We start from the raw sequence: 18,261 nt of genomic DNA, 5'->3' as shown, positions 1-18,261 counted from the left end.
GCAGGAAACTCAAAAATCACAGTTTCGAAGGTCCAACTAAATCAACGTATTAAATCCCACTGAATTCCTGCAGATACCAGCAATCGTCCAAGTCGTCCAGCCACCCGAGCACCCTACAACCTGGCACCAAGTCCGAGTCGCTCCGAGAGGAGATGGAGGAGGCGGCCACGCGGATGGAGATCTGCAGGGTCAGACGCGACGGGCCTCGACGCATGACGTTTCATTTGTTATGTACAAAAGACGTTCATTGTGGCTTTTCTTCTTACAGGATCAGCTGTCTGCCGATATGTACAGTTTTGTGGCCAAAGAAATAGACTATGCAAATTACTTCCAGACAGTAAGTACAATATAACGTTGTATGCGCTCCTGGCGGGAAATACTCTGCATTCTTTGTATGTGTGTTCCTTATGCATGTTCGATAACAGTAGTATTTGTGTTTTTTTTTTTTTTTTTTTTTTATCCATCCATAGCTCATAGAGACACAAGCAGAATATCACAGGAAGTCATTGGAGATTCTGAACAGCATCCTGCCCCAAATTAAAGCGCACCAAGGTCAGCATTCCACAGCGTTTGTGTGAGAGTGTGTGTGAGTGCTGCTGTGTGTTAATATCTGCCCTCATTCTGCACCAGAAGCAACATCTCATTGACGACTAATAGAATTAGCAGCCCGGATTTGCCAAACAACTGTCTCATTAAGATGAAATTTGCCACCCGCAGTTGAAGCATGTCTGCTTACCCCCTTAATTAATACCACAAATAAGGATTAGGCTTCAGCTTTACAGTAATTGTTTTTCTTTTATGAAAGCAAGAACTTTATTGGCTCATACTTGACTTGTTTACCAGTTGCACTTTTCATCCTATCTAACTTGAGAGATTGTTACTCTGTGTCGAAACGGAACAATCTTGATTTTGAATTTTTGCCACAAAGTGGCTGAGATCAAGGTTGTTTCTTTTCAATGCTCTACCAGGCGGAGGCTCTTCATTTCGTTGTACGTTAGCAGACAAATTCAGGAGGGGATCAAATGATGATTTCCCCCGCGGTTAAGAAGCTACACTAACATGCATTTTGTTAATAATGGGACTGAGGACGCGGCTCTGCATTGCAGAGGCGTGGGTGGAGAAGCCGTCGTTCGGCAAGTCTCTGGAGGAGCACCTGAACATTAGCGGCAGAGAAATCGCCTTCCCCATCGAAGCGTGTGTCACCATGCTGCTGGAGTGCGGCATGCAAGAGGAGGTAAATCACAATGTGCACCTTTTGTTCGTTTGTGTGTGTCTGACTGTCGTTGTTACAGATCATTTGGATGAAAATGGAGGATATATAGTAGTTGTTGTGACAGAATACCACAATTAAAATGCAGTTTAAAAAAAAAAAAGTTTAAAAAATGTGGAATCTCATCTTCATCAAAGGCAAATTTTTTGATCATTCTGACCTAGTGGAGCAGCGATATAATAAAAAACTGCACGGCCATGCTCCATCTAGACACAAAGATGGAAATTTGTGATGTTGAATTATGTCATAAAACTTTAAAGCAATCGAGGATCAAATGTAGTTACAATTAGTCAAAATTGTTAAGGAGAATTTGTCTTTAAGTGGCCAAATTGATGGCATAATGACCACTTCAAAGCGAAATGCCAGTTTTATTGTAAGTTTTCAGAATTAAGACTTTTTTTGTAGGTCTTTTCAGGGTAGAAATTCCTAATAAATTTCATGTCTCTAATTAGTTTGGTAGTCAATGGTCACCATCTCAGACAAGGAAATTGTTTTGAAGCCCCTTGGAAATTACCCAAAAATAACATCTTTGAACAAAAAATGGCAGACTACCTGTATATTTTTGGGAATGGGTTCTTGAGACTTTTTTTTTTTTATGGGTCTACTTACAATAAACATGTCCACCAAATTTTATCTTAATAAATACTTTTGTAGCTACTGGACAAACGACATCCATCCATTTTCTTGACCGCTTATTCCTCACAAGGGTCGCGGGCGTGCTGGAGCCTATCCCAGCTGGCTCTGGGCAGTAGGCGGGTACACGGACCCGTCGCCATGGGCGGGCCTTGGGGGTCCGTGCCCACCCTGTCAGTCAGCCGTGCCCGCCCTAGCAAAATGACTCACCAAGTATTCGTCCTATCAGTCACGTAAACTTGCGCCTTCTGTTTTAAGTAAAGCATGGCGTGCCAGCCAACCACATACCTCCTTTCAAGTTTGGCTGTGATTGACAACTAAGCCAGCCAATGACAATCAGGATCAGGAGGGATGGGGTGGGGTGGGGGGAGACGCGCGCTCTGCAGACGTGCCTTAGCCAAATCTACTTCCGGGTAGATCGTGCTCATTTGCCGGCTGGCGCTGGCACAAAGACTGAGCAGTGAGCACGTCGTGCGGCTTTAATGGGAGCCACCAAACGCCAAACCTTGATCCAGGATGACACAGTTGACATCATTGGGAATTCTGAGTCCACTGGTTACGTTTACAAGTGAGTGTTAAACTTTTATTTTAATTAGTCAAGCCACACAGCACGGATGAATTGTAGCAATACACAGTATGCTGTTAACAGACCCAAGCAGTCACACATACACAACAACAACTAAGCAGCATAAAATTATTTATCACTAAAGCAGTTGCAGTACAATGTGAGTTGAATTCTCTTTTTTATTGCCAAGTTTGTTCATGTTGATGACTGTCACTAAGTTCTAATTAAAAAAAGACAGCACTTTACACATCCTTTTGGATTGATATTCTGCTTAGTTTTTCACTGAACCCATATGTTGTTTCTGTATATCATCGACATAACTCAACCTAATTTCTAAATCACTTTAAAACAGCCATTGCTGCATACAAAGTGCTGTGCATGGAATAGAAATTAGTCTTTTAGTAGACACAAGTGAAATAAAATAACACAAAATAAAATTAATTAGAGTAAATATAAGTAGATAAGTATACACGCAAATAAAATACTAAAAAAAAAAAAATCTGTACAAGTATAGAAATTAAATAACACAAAATACAGAAGGCACCATAAAAATAAAATGATGTGACGAATAGAGAATGAATAGAGATGTCTGGCAAAAATGAAAGGAAATTTTGTCCATATCGTACAGCCCTAATCCAACACGCAAATGAAGGCAACTGCTAGCCAATTCCAGATAGAAGGGGCTGGGTCACAGAGTCATTCATTCGGACATAGTTGTTTACAGAAGTGAAGAGTGAATTTGTTTCAAATGAACTTTTGAACTACACATTTTTTTTTCAGTTTGTCTACGAGATTTCAGAACGAACTGCCGCTTTTAAGTGACAGAAAATATTTCTGAACACTTTTGCAGTTGTCACAATGCCGCTGTTCAACCTGATGAACATTAGATTTAGGTTGATAAAGTGTGCCCCCCCCAAAAAAAGGTAATGCCCCCCCTACAATTTCTTTCTGGTGACGGGTCTGAGGGTACACCCTGAACTGGCTGCCAGCCAATCGCAGGGCACACAGAGACGAACAACCATCCACACTCACAAGCACACCTAAGGACAATCAGAGCGCCCAATTAACCTGCCATGCATGTCTTTGGAATGTGGGAGGAGACCGGAGTACCCGGAGAAGACCCACGCAGGCACAGGGAGAACATGCAAACTTCACCCAGGAAGGCCGGAGCCTGGACTCGAATCCGAGCCCTCAATGCTGGGAGGCGGACATGCTAACCAGTCATCCACCGTGCCGCCCACTGGACAAACTCTCTATTTTTAATTAGTTTCTGAAGGAACCCTGAAAATAGTAAAGCTGGCAATAGCTCTCAACAGTAATTTAGTCGGAGAAAGGCAGGACATCCTGTACAATAATTCAAGCTGATTGGACGATGCGACATTCTACACGTTTGTTTTAACCAATCACGGCTACGAGTGAAAATTTCACGTTCGTTCTTGCCGAATGGGGGAAAAAGCACTAACATCTTACCAGCTAGAAAGCCTCTCGCTGTTCAACATTTTTCAAGGAAGCGGTGAGTAATTCTGCAAGAACAGATTTAATTGTAGCGTCCATTCGTCCATGTTGGCTTTGTCTGTTAGCCCCTGTGTCAGCACTGGCTTCCTGATTTTGTCACAGTTGCATATCCCACCCCCGAGCACAATGTCGCTCTGTGATTGGTCCGAACCACCAGCGGTTCGGAACGGCGGTTATCTGAGGGAGGCGGCAAAAGATGTATTCTCTGGAGTTTGTGAACTCACACATACCGCGAGAATTCATCTTGCGAGAGCAAGGTTATAAAATGGTCTTAAAATGGTAGCTTTGAACCAAAATGGCAGACTATTCATGAGACTTTTTTGTGGGGCTACCTACGATAGACATGCCTACCAAATTTCATGTTTCCAACTATTCCAGTAGCAACCAGATAATCTCTCTATTGCGATTTCATTTTTGTAGGAATCCTGAAAATGGCTCTAAAGTAGCTGCTTTGAATTAAAATGATAGACTTCCTGTGCGCTTTTGGGGATGGTTCTCAAGACTTTTTTGTGGGTGAGGTGATGATAGGCATGCCCACCAAATTTCACGTTTCTAAATGACGCTACAATTAGTTTGAGCAGGTACGTCTAAATGATAGCATACGGAATGTTTGTTAAATAAAATGTCATGGCACGTTGTTAAGGCATGTTGAGTTTCATTTCTTACATGAGGCACTTTGCATCATTTGTGTATGTGGGGGTGTGCGCGCACGTGTGTGTGTGTGGGCTGTGTGCAGGGCCTCTTCCGAGTGGCTCCCTCAGCCTCCAAACTGAAGAAGCTGAAAGCCTCCCTGGACTGCGGCGTTCTCGATGTGCAGGAGTACTCCTCTGACCCGCACGCCATCGCAGGTTAACTACACCCACACTGACAACAAAGATCATTTCCATAGCAACGACAACTACTGTGCATTCTTTTAAAATAGACATGGAGTGCTGTTTTTTTCCACAATTTAAAATAGTTCCATGTTGTCTTAATAACATGCCCGTGACATACTTTTATCAAAGTACCCCAAGGATCAAGAACTATATCTCGATTTTCCTGCTCTATAGTTTGTTTTGCTCAAATTAGCCTGTTTTGAGGGGGAAGGGATGTGGACTAGGCGAGCGGCTTCTACTTGTGGAAAACAATTTTTGGTGATCTGATGGTCTAATGCAATTTCCGTTCATTTCAATGAAGAAAGTTGATTTGTTCCGCTGTATTTGTTTACATGCATTTAAAAAGTCAATCTTCCATAATATTTCCCCTTTAAATTACTATTGCATAAAATTAAAAAAATCTATTCTCCCAAGAGCCTTTTACCAAATGTTTTTGTTACCCGCAGGAGCTCTCAAATCGTACCTCCGCGAACTTCCAGAGCCGCTGATGACCACGGAGCTTTACGACGAGTGGATCCAGGCCTCCAAGTGAGTGGCACGCCTCCATTCTTATACTCCCGTCGGACACTTTCATTAAGTACACATATTCAACCTTGTGAGATTGATGTGAGCTACCGGTCACCAAAAGATGTCAAGACCTACTCTATCCCAAAGTTATTTTAGTTAACTGAAACTAGTGAAACAACTAAAACTGAAATTCAAAAAAACTATTTCGTTAACAAAATAAAATAAAAACAAAAAGCCTTTTTTTTAAAACGAAAAATAAACTACATTTTATGTTTACAAAACTAACTAAAACTTACTATAATTATAGCAAGAATGTCCTTTGTTTTAGTCTTTGGTAATTAATTTAATGCATGAGCCTTTGGGGATAATTTTAAATGTGATTTTAAGTTGATTTATTTTTATATTAACCAGTGTCGGTGTAAGATGTGATCGGGCTGCTAAATAGTATCGGGTTCACCTAACGAACACGCCTGCTCCAGGATTGGCTGGACATTATCCAGTTGACGTTAAACATTGGAAAGAAAATATTAAAGATGTAAAAATGTAAATAAATCTAAAAATATAAACGCAAAATATACTGAATAAATAATAAAACAGATTGACTAAATGATAAATACACAAAATAATTGTCTCAGATGTGACAAATATCATCAGTTTAGATTGTTAATGTGTTCCTATTATCATTAAGACTGTTTGTTTTTATTTTGTTGTTGCTAGCCTGTGATAGATTTGTGAACAGCTAAAAAAGAAACCAAACAGAAGCTAACTTTGTTAGCGCTGCTGTACTGACGTCACCGGCAAGAGCGAAGGCGCTTCAATCTATTTTTTTTTCCCACTCTTAAAATATCATGCTTTTATATTTTTAGGTTTATTTACATTTTTACAATTTTAGTCCATACATTTTGTTATTTTGAACAATTTCCGGACAATCCTGCAGCGTGACATCATCTGCAGGCGACCCCGATACAATCTGGCAGCCAGATCATATCTGACACCGACACTGGAAAAAAGCCGTTTGAAAGTTTGTAACACAGAAGTGATGTCATCTAGCAGCAGCCAATAGAAAAACACCTTCAGATGATGTCGCTCCCATGGTGTTTTTTAAATATTGCGCACAAGTAAAACACATTTCAATAAATAAATAAATAAATAAATAAATAAATAAATAAATAAATAAATAAATAAATAAATAAATAAATAAATAAGACGCTCGGAATTGTCCCTAGGTGTGCTTGTGAGTGTGAGTGGTTGTTCGTCTCTGTGTGCCCTGTGATTGGCTGGCAACCAGTCCAGGGTGTCCCCCGCCTACTGCCCAGAGCCAGCTGAGATAGGTGCCAGCACCCCCCGCGACCCTTGTGAGGAATAAGCGGTCAAGAAGATGGATGGATGAATAAATAAATACATAAATAAATAAATAAAACTAATACTGAAACTAACTAAAACTAAATGAAGCATTTATTAAATAACTAAAACGAACAGAACCACCCTAAAAACTAATTAAAACTAACTTAATTTAAAAAAAAAAACAATACTCAAAACGAAATCAATACTAACTAAAATGAAAAATTCCAAAACTATAATAACACTGCTCTGTCCAAAATAGGCCAATTTCAAATTCTTCGCTAATTAGACAATACCTTGATCCAAATAATACATCAGTCTTCTATTTTGTCAGCATTCAAGATATGGACAAGAGACTACAAGCACTCATGGCAGCGTGTGAGAAACTGCCCACGGACAACTTGAACAACTTCAGGTCAGTCACCTTCTTGCTTTCTTGGGGGCTGTTTGCATTGCCGGAGAACATTAAATTTGGATTAACTGCCTACAGATAACAGCAACATCAAGGTGTCTTCATTTGCAGGATTAAACTGTTGTTTAGTGCTCGGGGTTTGTGTGTGGTTGGAAGATAAGCCTCGTGAATGAACTGCAACCCGCCTCGAGTGCACCACAACAACACGTTTTAAGATGTCCTCTTTTGTGTGAACACCACAGATATCTGGTCAAATTCTTGGCCAAACTGAGCGAGTACCAGGACTCGAACAAGATGACGCCTGGCAACATGGCAATCGTCCTCGGTCCTAATTTACTCTGGACGCACACCGAGCCGTACGTATCCATAGCAACGGGCACCGTCTCATCTATTGAGGGAGTTCCTACTGTTTGGCTCCTCTTTTCAGGGACATGACGGAGATGATGACAACGCTGTCGCTGCAGATTGTCGGAATCATCGAACCCATCATCCAGCACGCCGATTGGTTCTTCCCCGGAGGTGAACTTCACAATGTCATTTTTAATTCTGTTTTACTCTCACTTTCATCAAACAGTACAATATGTGTGTTTATTAATGCAACATTACATTTTGTAAGGCTACAGATCCCTTTTATATTGTTACTGCATCTTACCGAACCGACTTAGAGTTTTTCGAGATACAAGCTGTCACTGAAAATTTTGCAAACTTTATAGCAAGCAGCAGTTTGGCAGATATTGTCAAACTAAACATAAAATGAAGTCTATTTAATCAAAGCACATAATGTTTTAATATTCACTAGCTTAATTAATGCTAAGTCACAAAGCAAAATTTCATAGACAAAATTAGCATCAAATTGTGGTAGATATAACACTTTAAGCAACAGATATTTTAACATAAGTGGTAGCTAGGGATGGGCGAGTACCGATACCAGGTATCGGTATCGGGCCGATACCAGCCTTTTTTCAAGTGCTCGAGTACTCGTGACGCAGACGAGTACAAGCGACCGATGGCAGAGGGGGAAGACGTTACGTGAGTCCTCCTTGCCTGTAACTGGCGCTAGCTTGCAGTAGTTTTTCACCAAAACTTCACCGGTTTGGAAATACTTCAAAATTGTGAATCTTAAACTAAAAGAGCATTTTTGCGTTTTATTTTGAGCGTCAAGACTATTGACGAGTGACTGTTCTGGGTTTTTTTTTTGTCAAAATTAAAGGAAATATATTTGTTTAAAAATATCCTTTAGTGATTTTTTTTATTTGTCAAAATGTACTACTGTTATCGGCAGTTGGTATCGGTGAGTACTGAGGGTTCTGAGTGTCTGTATTGGTATCGGTCTGGAAAAAAAGTGGTATCGAACATCCCTAGTGGTAGCAACACATGAAGACTGGCAATATAACAATAGTCACAGGCAAGTATTCTTTATCCTCTGTGATGATTGACATTACTGCTGTTTACTGAACTTAGAAGAGACTATCTTCTTCGTTTTATTTATGATCAAAAAATGTTATTGATGTTATTGGAGGAGTGTAATGGATGAATGACATTTCTATTCATATCAAGGTATTTTCTATTGTTTGTATGATGTTTTAACATACATGTGTTTACCCCCCCACCGTCCATTCAATTCAGAGATTGAATTCAACCTGACTGGCAGCTACGGCAGCCCCGTCCACACCAACCACAACTCCAACTACAGTTCTATGCCGTCCCCCGACATGGAGCAGTCGGAACGCAAGCCGCCGCATCACGACCAGAGTCGGCGGCCCCTCAGTGTTGCCACGGACAACATGATGCTGGAATTCTACAAGAAGGATGGGTAATGATGACACCCGACTGTGCATCCCGCATCTCGCACCCACACACTTGTACATTAAAAAAGAAGGGGGAAAAAAGCACCTCCAGAGGTGTATTATTTACACCGTCTTGCTTCTGTCACCTGTTACCCATATAATACACCCCCCCCCCACACACACTTTCAACAGCACCCATCTGGCTGCAATACATGCATGAATGACACTGTCTCCATGGCGACACAGCCCTGTTGAGGTGCCCGCTTGTTGCCTCGTTTGCTCATTAAATATTTCTCCCATCCTCCCACTGCCGGCTCCTCCTACACAGTCTGGCGACACCACATACAGCTGGTGGAAAATAACCGGCAAATATGTCCTCCCATGAGAAGCAGGGGTGTCAAACTCATTTTCATTGCAGGCCTCACAAGCTCCGTTATGACTGCCAAAACCATATAAATATATGTATCATCATCTCATCCTACTATCATGTATACACAATCCCCCCGTGTTTCATTGTTTTTTTATATGTTTTTAACAACATGTTTCATTTGAAATCTGAAGTCATGGAAAATAATACAAAACAAAATATTTATAGATCCTGTCAAGTGAATTCTGAAATTTGTTTCAGAAAACATTACACGTTTGAAGCTTAAACTTTGCTAAAGAATGAGAACTATGGAGTACTTAATTGTGATATTGGTATTAAGCTGCTTCCTGAATTTCTGGGTGTGGCCAAAACAGCATCCAGCATTAGTTGCCCCACCCCAGGATTCTTGCAGGAATCACTCAGTGAAATTTTAGACCTTTTTTAGACCATTTTAGACCATTATGAGAAAAATTTTAGACCAACTTTACGACCGACCGAAGACCCCTAAAAAAAAGGGGGGTGAGTCACATATTCTCAAAACCATGTCCGCTTTGGAAGTTGCCGTTGAGCCGAAATTCACCTGACGACTAGAAGCCTGAACTGCTGTAGGCGGAGGAGGCTGGGATGGGGACAAAAAGCTCGTTATCGGCAAGCTGGTGCTTTCTAGGGCTGGGAATCTTTGACTGTCACGATTCGATCCGATTACGATTTTTGGGTCTACGATTAGATTCAGAATCAATTTTCGATTCTCAATTCAAACAATTTTCGATTCAAAATTATTTGATTCACAAATGATTTCTGCTTCAATTTACAGATATGCACAACATTGTCATGCTCTACTCCAGTCTGCTTTGCAAGACAAAATGACAAATAGAGACACTAAAGTGTCTTTTTTTGTTTTTTGTTTAATCATTTATTAATTTTGTATTGTAAGTGCCTTTTTCCACAAAAACAGCATGTGGGCTACAACTGCCTTTTCCCCTTCTTCTTCATTTCTAATTTAAATACAATCGATTTTTGGATATTAATATCGATTCGATTCAATTAATAAATGAGAATCTCGATTCTTTTAAGAATCGATTTTTTGGCACACCCCTAGTGCTTTCTGGCTTTTTTTTTTTTTCAGTCATTAAAAATCGTTAACGTTATTATTAACAACTCTCTTTTCTGTTGTCAAATGTCATTTCTCTTTAAGTATCCAACTATTATTCCGTTTGTGTTAAGTAATTTGGTGAAAAAAATGCTTGCAATGTCAAAAAGTGAATAAATACTGCAATTCTGCTAAAAAAAAAATAAATAAATAAAAAGAAAGAAAATAATCCATTTATCGTAGCAAACAATATGAAGGAGATACATTTTATTTGTTTTAGTGGGCCACAAAAAAACATATTGAGCACTAGTTCTGGCCTTAGGGTTATTTGAGACATTCATCTAGTTCCATATACAGATAGCTATTATCTATTTTGATCCCGAAAGACTGTCGTTCTGTATGTTTCTGCCAGGTTTAGTGATTAAATTGCCAAATAAAGTGCAGGCTGATAAGAGAACATGGTAAGTGGGTGGTACCACCCACACCCTCCTTCTCCCCGGACCATTCAGGGACATTCGATCTACCGTAGTCTTCAGTGGCGTGTCCGGCACCTTTGGCTGAGCCTTCCTCAGCAGATTGAATCAGCAATAGAGGCCACTCAGGAGAGGAATTATTCAGATTGTATCAATGCAAAGTCATCAATGCAAACCGCCGCCATCTCGCGCTATCGCCTGCAGTCATCTCCTTTCAAGCCTGCAAAAATTGCCATTTGGATGGTGTGTTTATTTGCATTTTGTCGCAGATGGAGTCTGCGTTTTAGCCTGCCACTGTCACTCAAATGCATTTTCTACTGGATGTTCTGGTTAAACAACATCAACAAAAATAAATGTCATAATGTGTTTTTGTGGATATAAAGTAAATGTGTATGACCAGTCATCTTTTTGTGGGGAATTTTGAGCCGCTTTTGCAATGGCCCTCTCACTGAAACAGGACAGGTGATGTCTCTGAAGTGTGGTTTTGAAAAGCCGTTATTATTAGGCTATTATTATTATTAGTAGTAGTTATTAGTTAATATTAGGCTATTATTAGTATTATTATGAGTATAGATCATTACAGCAGCTAATGTTTTTGTTGTTTTGCTTCACAACCACGTGACACTAGACACCGCTGATAATTTTGTAAGGGGGAAAATACTCAACAACAAAGATTCTTCTCAATCGTGACATTTTCGTCATAACCATGATATAAAAGACAATTTCATCTCTAATCACGAACTAATATAACACATCATTTGTGTGTCCTGAGCATGTTGTTGACCAGTGTTTAATGAAGCAAGTGTCTGATATCATATCCCCTTCTTTCCCTCTGTTCCCCCTTACTAATGCAGCATTAGGAAAATTCAAAGGTACTGTATCATGGCCTCTCCCCTCCCCCACATCTTTCCGACATCCCATTTCTGCTTAGCATCGCTTTTCATCCCAGCTAATGCTTCCTTCTGCGTTTGTGTGTCCAGCATGGGCGTGCGGGTCATGGATACTTCCTGGGTGTCACGCAAGGGCTCATCCACGCTGGCCCGCAAGACCTGCTCCACCCCGCCGGGCGTCTGCTCCATGCCCGCCGACTCGCTCGCCACCGCCGAGCAGACGGGGGAGTTTGCCGCCTCGCCGGCCGCCACGCCGCCCCCCGCAGAAAGGATCAGGTAGGACGCTGCTGCTTGTACTGACGCTGCTGCTTTTACCCCTTCTTCCTCTAACATCATCATCAGCGTTTTTTCCACCTTCATCAGATATTCCAAAAGGATTGTAAAGTCACTGGATTTCATGCATGCTAATACAGTGGTACTGTGACTTACATGTGACCTGACATAAGCGTTTATTAAAGATATGAGCCATCGCCTGGGTGATTTTTGTTTTTGTTGTTGAGTTTCATGGTAATAATTGTTCATAAAAGAGGCTTCAAGTTGACAGTTACAGATTTTACATTTAACTTAGCTTAACGCTAGCACACAATTTGAACATAAACGATAAACAACAAATGTTGACAAGCAATGTAACAATTCTTGCAGTCATATATTCTTTATCATATTTTCATCAGTGTTATTTCTAACAGCTGCTTTATTGTTGTTAATGTTGTGTGTTTTTATTATTTTTTTATTATTATTTTTAGGAAAACATGGGGAAAAAATGGATGGATTGCCGTTATATTTAGTTTCTCAAATAAATATTTTGAATATTAGGTTAATTCTATTTTATTAGTAGTATTGTTACTGTTATAAAGGTTTGAACACAGAGTGTATAGGCCTACTGTATTTAAATAAGAGATACAGTATGTGAGAAAACGTTAATACCTGGGAGAAAAGTAAATGTATAGTGTGTGGTGAGGTGTTTTACAGCCTTAAAACCTACATAATAAATTGAAAAATATATAGCATGAATAAAATCAACATTTAGAATAAACAAATATATATTAGGGCTGCACGATATCGGAAAAACATGCGATATGCGATATACTTGCTGAACATAGCGATATCGATATTATTGTGATATTTAACGTACCTAAAGAAATTACATTTTTATTATCTTTATTATCTAATGAAAGAAAAACATTTTTCATGCGGCAAAATAAGCAACCTTAATGTAATCTTAGTTAATTAATTGTAATTATGTCTTAATAATTTTCAACTATTGGATGGCGATGCACATTTTAGTTAGCATCTGACTGGTCAAATTCATATAAAAAGCATAAAACTCCATATAAAACTTATTGCATGCCTTTGCAATATACCAAAATGAAAAGAAAAAAACAATGAAAAAAATAGATACTGTCCTGTATAATAAGTACCTTAATTAAATAAATAAATGAATAAATAAATAAATAACTCTTAATGGAAAAAAACGAATGTAAATGAAAAAAGAACATATACACAACAAATTAAACTTGTAAGTCAAGGTACCACTGTATTATTTACATCAACGTGGCTTTGCTCTCACAGCTACTTCACCCCTTTTTTCTGTTCACTGAAATACAGTATCACATGATTAGTCACCCTCCAAATGGCTTCTGTGGCTCTTTCACCTCGTGAAAGGGTGTTTGTGTCTGTGCCACTCTGCCAGACTACCGTGGGAGCCGTGATCCGGGCAGGTCACGTAGGTTCGGGGGCACAAAGTGGCGCGTGTGGCGTAGCGGTTTTTTGCCAAGTGTCGCACTGTGGCTGCAGAGGCACGCCCTCACAGCTCCGAGCAGCATGCAGACACAAGGCGACGCAGGCTCACACTTTATGGCTTTGGCAGCTTCTTCTCTTTGCACTTCCTTTGCGCTTGTGTGTTTTTGCATTAGGGCTGCACAATTAATCCAACTCAAATCAACTTGCAATGTAGTAAAATGTAATTTTCAAATCGCAAAGGCTTGTTTCAGCGCAAACCTAATGTATAAGACTGAAACATTTATGTATAATACAGCTGATATTGTGTTTTTGTAGTATAGATTAATGTGTTTGTCAAAAATACACGGACAAAAAATTACATAATCGCATATTGAATGGCATTGACGATAGAAAAAAACTCACAATTAGATTCTTTTTCAAAATGGTTCAGCCCTAAGTTGCATTATGATGAGTCGCCCGGCTTGGCGCACCACCTGCACCACCCACCTAAAAGGCTTCTTTGCTCTTTTTTTCTTCTTGTTTTGGGCCGACTAAACAACAACACCTCCCCCTCCCCACCCCTGCTTTTCCCGATCATCCGCACAGCTTCTCCTCCTCTCGCTCCAGTGCTTCTCCCTGTTCAGTCATCAGCGCTGTGTCTTTTGTGCTGTCTATTCTCTTAATATCTGCAGCTCAGACGTGTCGCCCAATCGGCCGGACACCTCTCATGCCCACCCGCCCCCGGGGGAGGACCGGCCGCCCCCTCCCTACCCCGCCGCCTCCCACCACCACTTCTACCCCAAGCCCCCTCCCTGCGCCCGGCCCGTGGCGCCGGGCCCGGAGTCGCAGCCCCCGGCCTCGCCCCCGCCCCCGCAGCGCTGGTCGGGCTTCATCCCGCCCACCCCGCTCCCGTCCTCCTCCTCTTCCTCCTCGTCTTCCTCGCTCGACATCAATTACAACCCCAAGCCCAGCTGCCTGCACTTCCCCAAGCACAGCCCGCCCGGCGACACGTCGCATGCGCCCCCGCCCGACACTAACGCATCTCCGCTCTACATCAAAACGCCCCTGGTGCTCGCCCGCCACGAGCAGTCCCTCGGCAACCCCCCTAGCCTCCCTTCCTCGGCGCCCCCGCCGTGGGCTGCCTGTCCGTGCGCCAGAGAGAGAGGACTCCCCAGGCTGACTAGGTAAATATGACACACCCGACGGCGAGCGGTGACCTCTGTCCGTCCTCTCTCCTGCCTCGCCTCGCTCACTCACTCGCCTGCTCGCTTTGCGTTTTCCTCACCATTCCAGTGGCACGCCTCACACATTGTAACCTCTTGCTTGGCTTGCCTCGCAAACCAAGGATGTTACACGCAGCAAGACAGACAATAAATACATATGGCTCGCAAATATCATATGCATATGGTATTTATTGCACAGTTTGTGATTCCATTTGATCAAGCAGCAAAAGACAAACAGCACATGAAGTGGTGATGACTTTACAGGTCTCTCATATGCAGGGGTGAAAGTGGGCCGGAACCATCCAGTACTACGTATACCGGCAGAGGCGATTCTAGGATCAGAGGTTTAGGGGTGCTACAAAGACATTTGTGGGTGTTGCAAAGAGTGGGGATGGGGGAGAGGGGTTGATGGGTTGGGGGGTTGTTTGGTAGTTGGTAGTGGTTTTAGGGCACTTCCCATTCCAGAAATTGTGTGGGAAGTCAAAGAGTAAACCAAACCTAATAAAAGTTATTCAAAGGAGAAAAAGACAATCTAATTCTAATTTCTTAGGAAGGGTACTCTTTTTAATGCAACAGCTCTTTAAAATACGCATTGACAGTATGTAGTTTTTTGTTTGTTTTTAATGAAACAACAGATAAAACATTAACTTAATACAGGTTTGTTTTTCGACTTTATATTGCTTGTCTGTACTATGTTATAAAAACATATACATTAACATACACATCATATAAGAAATGCGCTTGAATCTAGAAAATAATAATATTACATGTACACGACTGTGTATGGGTGAAGTGCAGACACATATAAAACATATTTAACAAAACAAATTGACTTTAGCACTGTTTGTCTATGCCTTGTTCTATCTAGTCTTTAATACAAATATGTGAATAAAAATACAATTCAAAATGGAGCTTTTGTTTGCTGAAAAAAAATCTTATGAATGAAACATTTCACATTTGTTTTCATTTTAACATGGTTAATGATGCTATCTTAATGCTAACATATAATGTGAAATGCTAGGCAGTGTATAGTCATTAGCATCTATGTGGTGGTGTTATTATAACCCTTAAAGCAATGGATATTTGTACACAAACGGGTTAGTTAGCAACTAGGGATCGGGGTTTTATGCTGCCGATACTGATGCCGATCAACAATGAGTAAGATCAGCCGATACCGATCACATTGATCATCTGTATTTTTTCCCCAATGTATTTATGGTGAGTGCTATTGGCTATATTAAATTAACAAAACAACAACCATATAATCACCTTTATTTTAGACAAAAACATTTTCAAGAGAATTAATACAAAACCCTTTCTGGCACAATGCATCAACTATTCAGTAAAAAAGATAGAACAGAACAGAAAAACTTAAAATTACCAGCTTTAAGATTTAACAGACTGAAATAATCAGCAGTCTCAACCGGACTGACATTTGGGGGTATTTTTATTGTTAATTTTAATATTAAATATTATTGAATTATTATTTAATAATAATAAAGGGGAAATTTTCAGGACTGACAGGTTGATGCGCACAGACACTTTAATTAATATAACCAGCACCGTGGTGAGTGAAATGACACAATCCCATGCCAACAAATTTGCCAATACGTTGGAATTTGCAGTATTCGGAAACTGGCTCGTGCCCACGAAGTGGGCTCAACCCGGGAGAGGAAAAAAATGTGACAGCAACTATCCCTGTCACATGAGGACTATTTGCACTGGACTTTACGACAGTATTCCGACATGCCGTAAAGCGCTGCTACTAGGTTACTAAGGCAACATCCGCATGAGTGCTTAGTGCTGTTAGTGCCGTTACCGATCGTGCTGGATTGGACTGTTTCTGAGCGACAATTAAAGCATTTCCTGACAACTACAAACACTTGTACGGACATTAGATCACTTTACAAACTCATTGGAGCGGTTTCAACCAACAATCAACAGTTTGCTCACCTCTGGACAGCCAGCGAACCATTTATGTTTCTCGTACGTCCTGGCTTGAAAGTGGCGGACGAAATTCTTCCCCGTTTTCGTGATGACTACTTCAGGAGTAGAACTACCACTTGAATCGTTCTCCTCAAAAGTTCTCCGGGAAAAGGGCACTCATTGGGATTCGGCGATGAAGTTGAACTAAACCAGTGACTGCTTACCGCAGAACAAGCCAAGTAAGCCAATTATGCACATGCGCATTGTCAGGTACGCTGCTTGACTGCCAGCTTTTTTGCCACTCAAAAGGTACACACGTACAGAAACAACGTTCTCGGAACTAACACAACTTGATTTCTCATTGTGTACGCGCAAAACAAGCTGTCGGCTTCTCCGCTCGCCGTGAGGAAAACACGACAAAATATACAGGAATTTAAGACCAAAACAGTAGAACTACGGTATTGTATTTTAGTAGACACTGACAGATAAATATTTTCAATTATTTTATTTTGAAGGGCTTGGGCATGCACCGCATTAATAGCTTATTATGACCGCACACCACTGATGTAATGTCCCATGGCCTCCTGCTGCCAGTTCGCAGTACATCGAGTGCAACAGTGTCCCAACTCATGTGTTTCAACCAAACTGGACAGCGGGAATTGTTACATCATGTTTTTGTCCACGGCGGTCAGAACGAGCTTGCGTGTTCATATTTCCTCTCACGGCTCGGCGAGCGCGGGCTTATTGGTTGGAGACGCACAGCCCAAGTGACAGCGCAGTGAGGACGCACTTAATTAGATGTCACGTGCCACCATGTGACTAGCATACATTCAGCAATATGAAGAGTCAGTTGGGAGGACTTCCTGCAACACTCGGTCACACTACACTATACACTTGGCTTCTTCTGCCTGTCTTCCTCTGCGTTCTAGAACTACTTAATGTACTTTGTCAGATGGCTATGTTAATTCATGATGCCGCTTTTACGTCATTGCTGGGCAAGAACTAATATGGTTGGTCTGAAATACATTTTTGTGTCCCTCACACAGCTCTGTATGCAATGTGTGCGTACTATAAATATTATTAGAAACTAACACTGTTAGCTATCACTAATCTGTACATCCAACAAAACCTAGTGCAGTTCTGCTTACCTTTTGGTTTTGGACAAGATAGTATTCCAATTAACTGCTTGAAAGTGAGCTTGGATCTTCAGCCAGCCTAAGCTGATGATGTCATGGGATGGGGAACTGTGTGTGGAGCAGTATTTCCAGACACCTTTTTGTTAATAGCAGAAAACTTAAGATTTTTTTTTTAAATGCTTATTTTCAAACTTAATTATGGACAGGTAAACTCAGGAGACCCAGTTATTAAAATGTCCCCTTGAATAGCACAACAGGAATACTTGTAAAAGGGTTTAAGAAAGTTTGGTCAAAACCTCATGTGCATTTTTACTGAGTATGTTACTATTTTGAAACAGCTAATCTTAAAGAAAGGCATCTCTGCTATATGTTTCAGCGCAGTAAAAAAATAAATCCTAACCTGCAGATGTATTTACTGTTTGGATTTTTTATATTAACCTCCTATAAGCAAATTAAAACTTGATATCGTACGTGTGGTTAATGGAGTGGGAAAGAAATATGTGACAAAAAAAAAAAGCTTAAATGCAAGGGG

The 18,261-nt window shown here is 40.8% G+C and overlaps 1 protein-coding gene across 4 annotated transcripts in view; it reads left to right on the top strand.

Annotated features, from left to right (window-relative positions):
- arhgap44a (Rho GTPase activating protein 44a) overlaps nt 1-18,261 on the top strand; it is a 45,696-nt gene that overhangs the window by 17,012 nt on the left and 10,423 nt on the right. For 2 of the 4 annotated variants that reach the window (XM_077528379.1, XM_077528381.1), the window contains exons 7-19: nt 74-188; nt 269-337; nt 471-552; nt 1,107-1,234; nt 4,720-4,831; nt 5,305-5,386; nt 7,041-7,121; nt 7,361-7,474; nt 7,546-7,637; nt 8,745-8,931; nt 11,690-11,707; nt 11,816-12,001; nt 14,137-14,628. In XM_077528379.1, coding sequence (XP_077384505.1) covers nt 74-188; nt 269-337; nt 471-552; nt 1,107-1,234; nt 4,720-4,831; nt 5,305-5,386; nt 7,041-7,121; nt 7,361-7,474; nt 7,546-7,637; nt 8,745-8,931; nt 11,690-11,707; nt 11,816-12,001; nt 14,137-14,628 — 1,758 coding nt within the window. The remainder of the gene's footprint in view (nt 1-73; nt 189-268; nt 338-470; nt 553-1,106; nt 1,235-4,719; nt 4,832-5,304; nt 5,387-7,040; nt 7,122-7,360; nt 7,475-7,545; nt 7,638-8,744; nt 8,932-11,689; nt 11,708-11,815; nt 12,002-14,136; nt 14,629-18,261) is intronic. The other 2 variants (XM_077528380.1, XM_077528382.1) reach the window with 2 other exon arrangements.

Source organism: Festucalex cinctus, chromosome 1, assembly GCF_051991245.1.
Source record: "Festucalex cinctus isolate MCC-2025b chromosome 1, RoL_Fcin_1.0, whole genome shotgun sequence".
NCBI lineage: Eukaryota > Metazoa > Chordata > Actinopteri > Syngnathiformes > Syngnathidae > Festucalex > Festucalex cinctus.
This window is presented reverse-complemented; position numbering and strand designations above follow the sequence as displayed.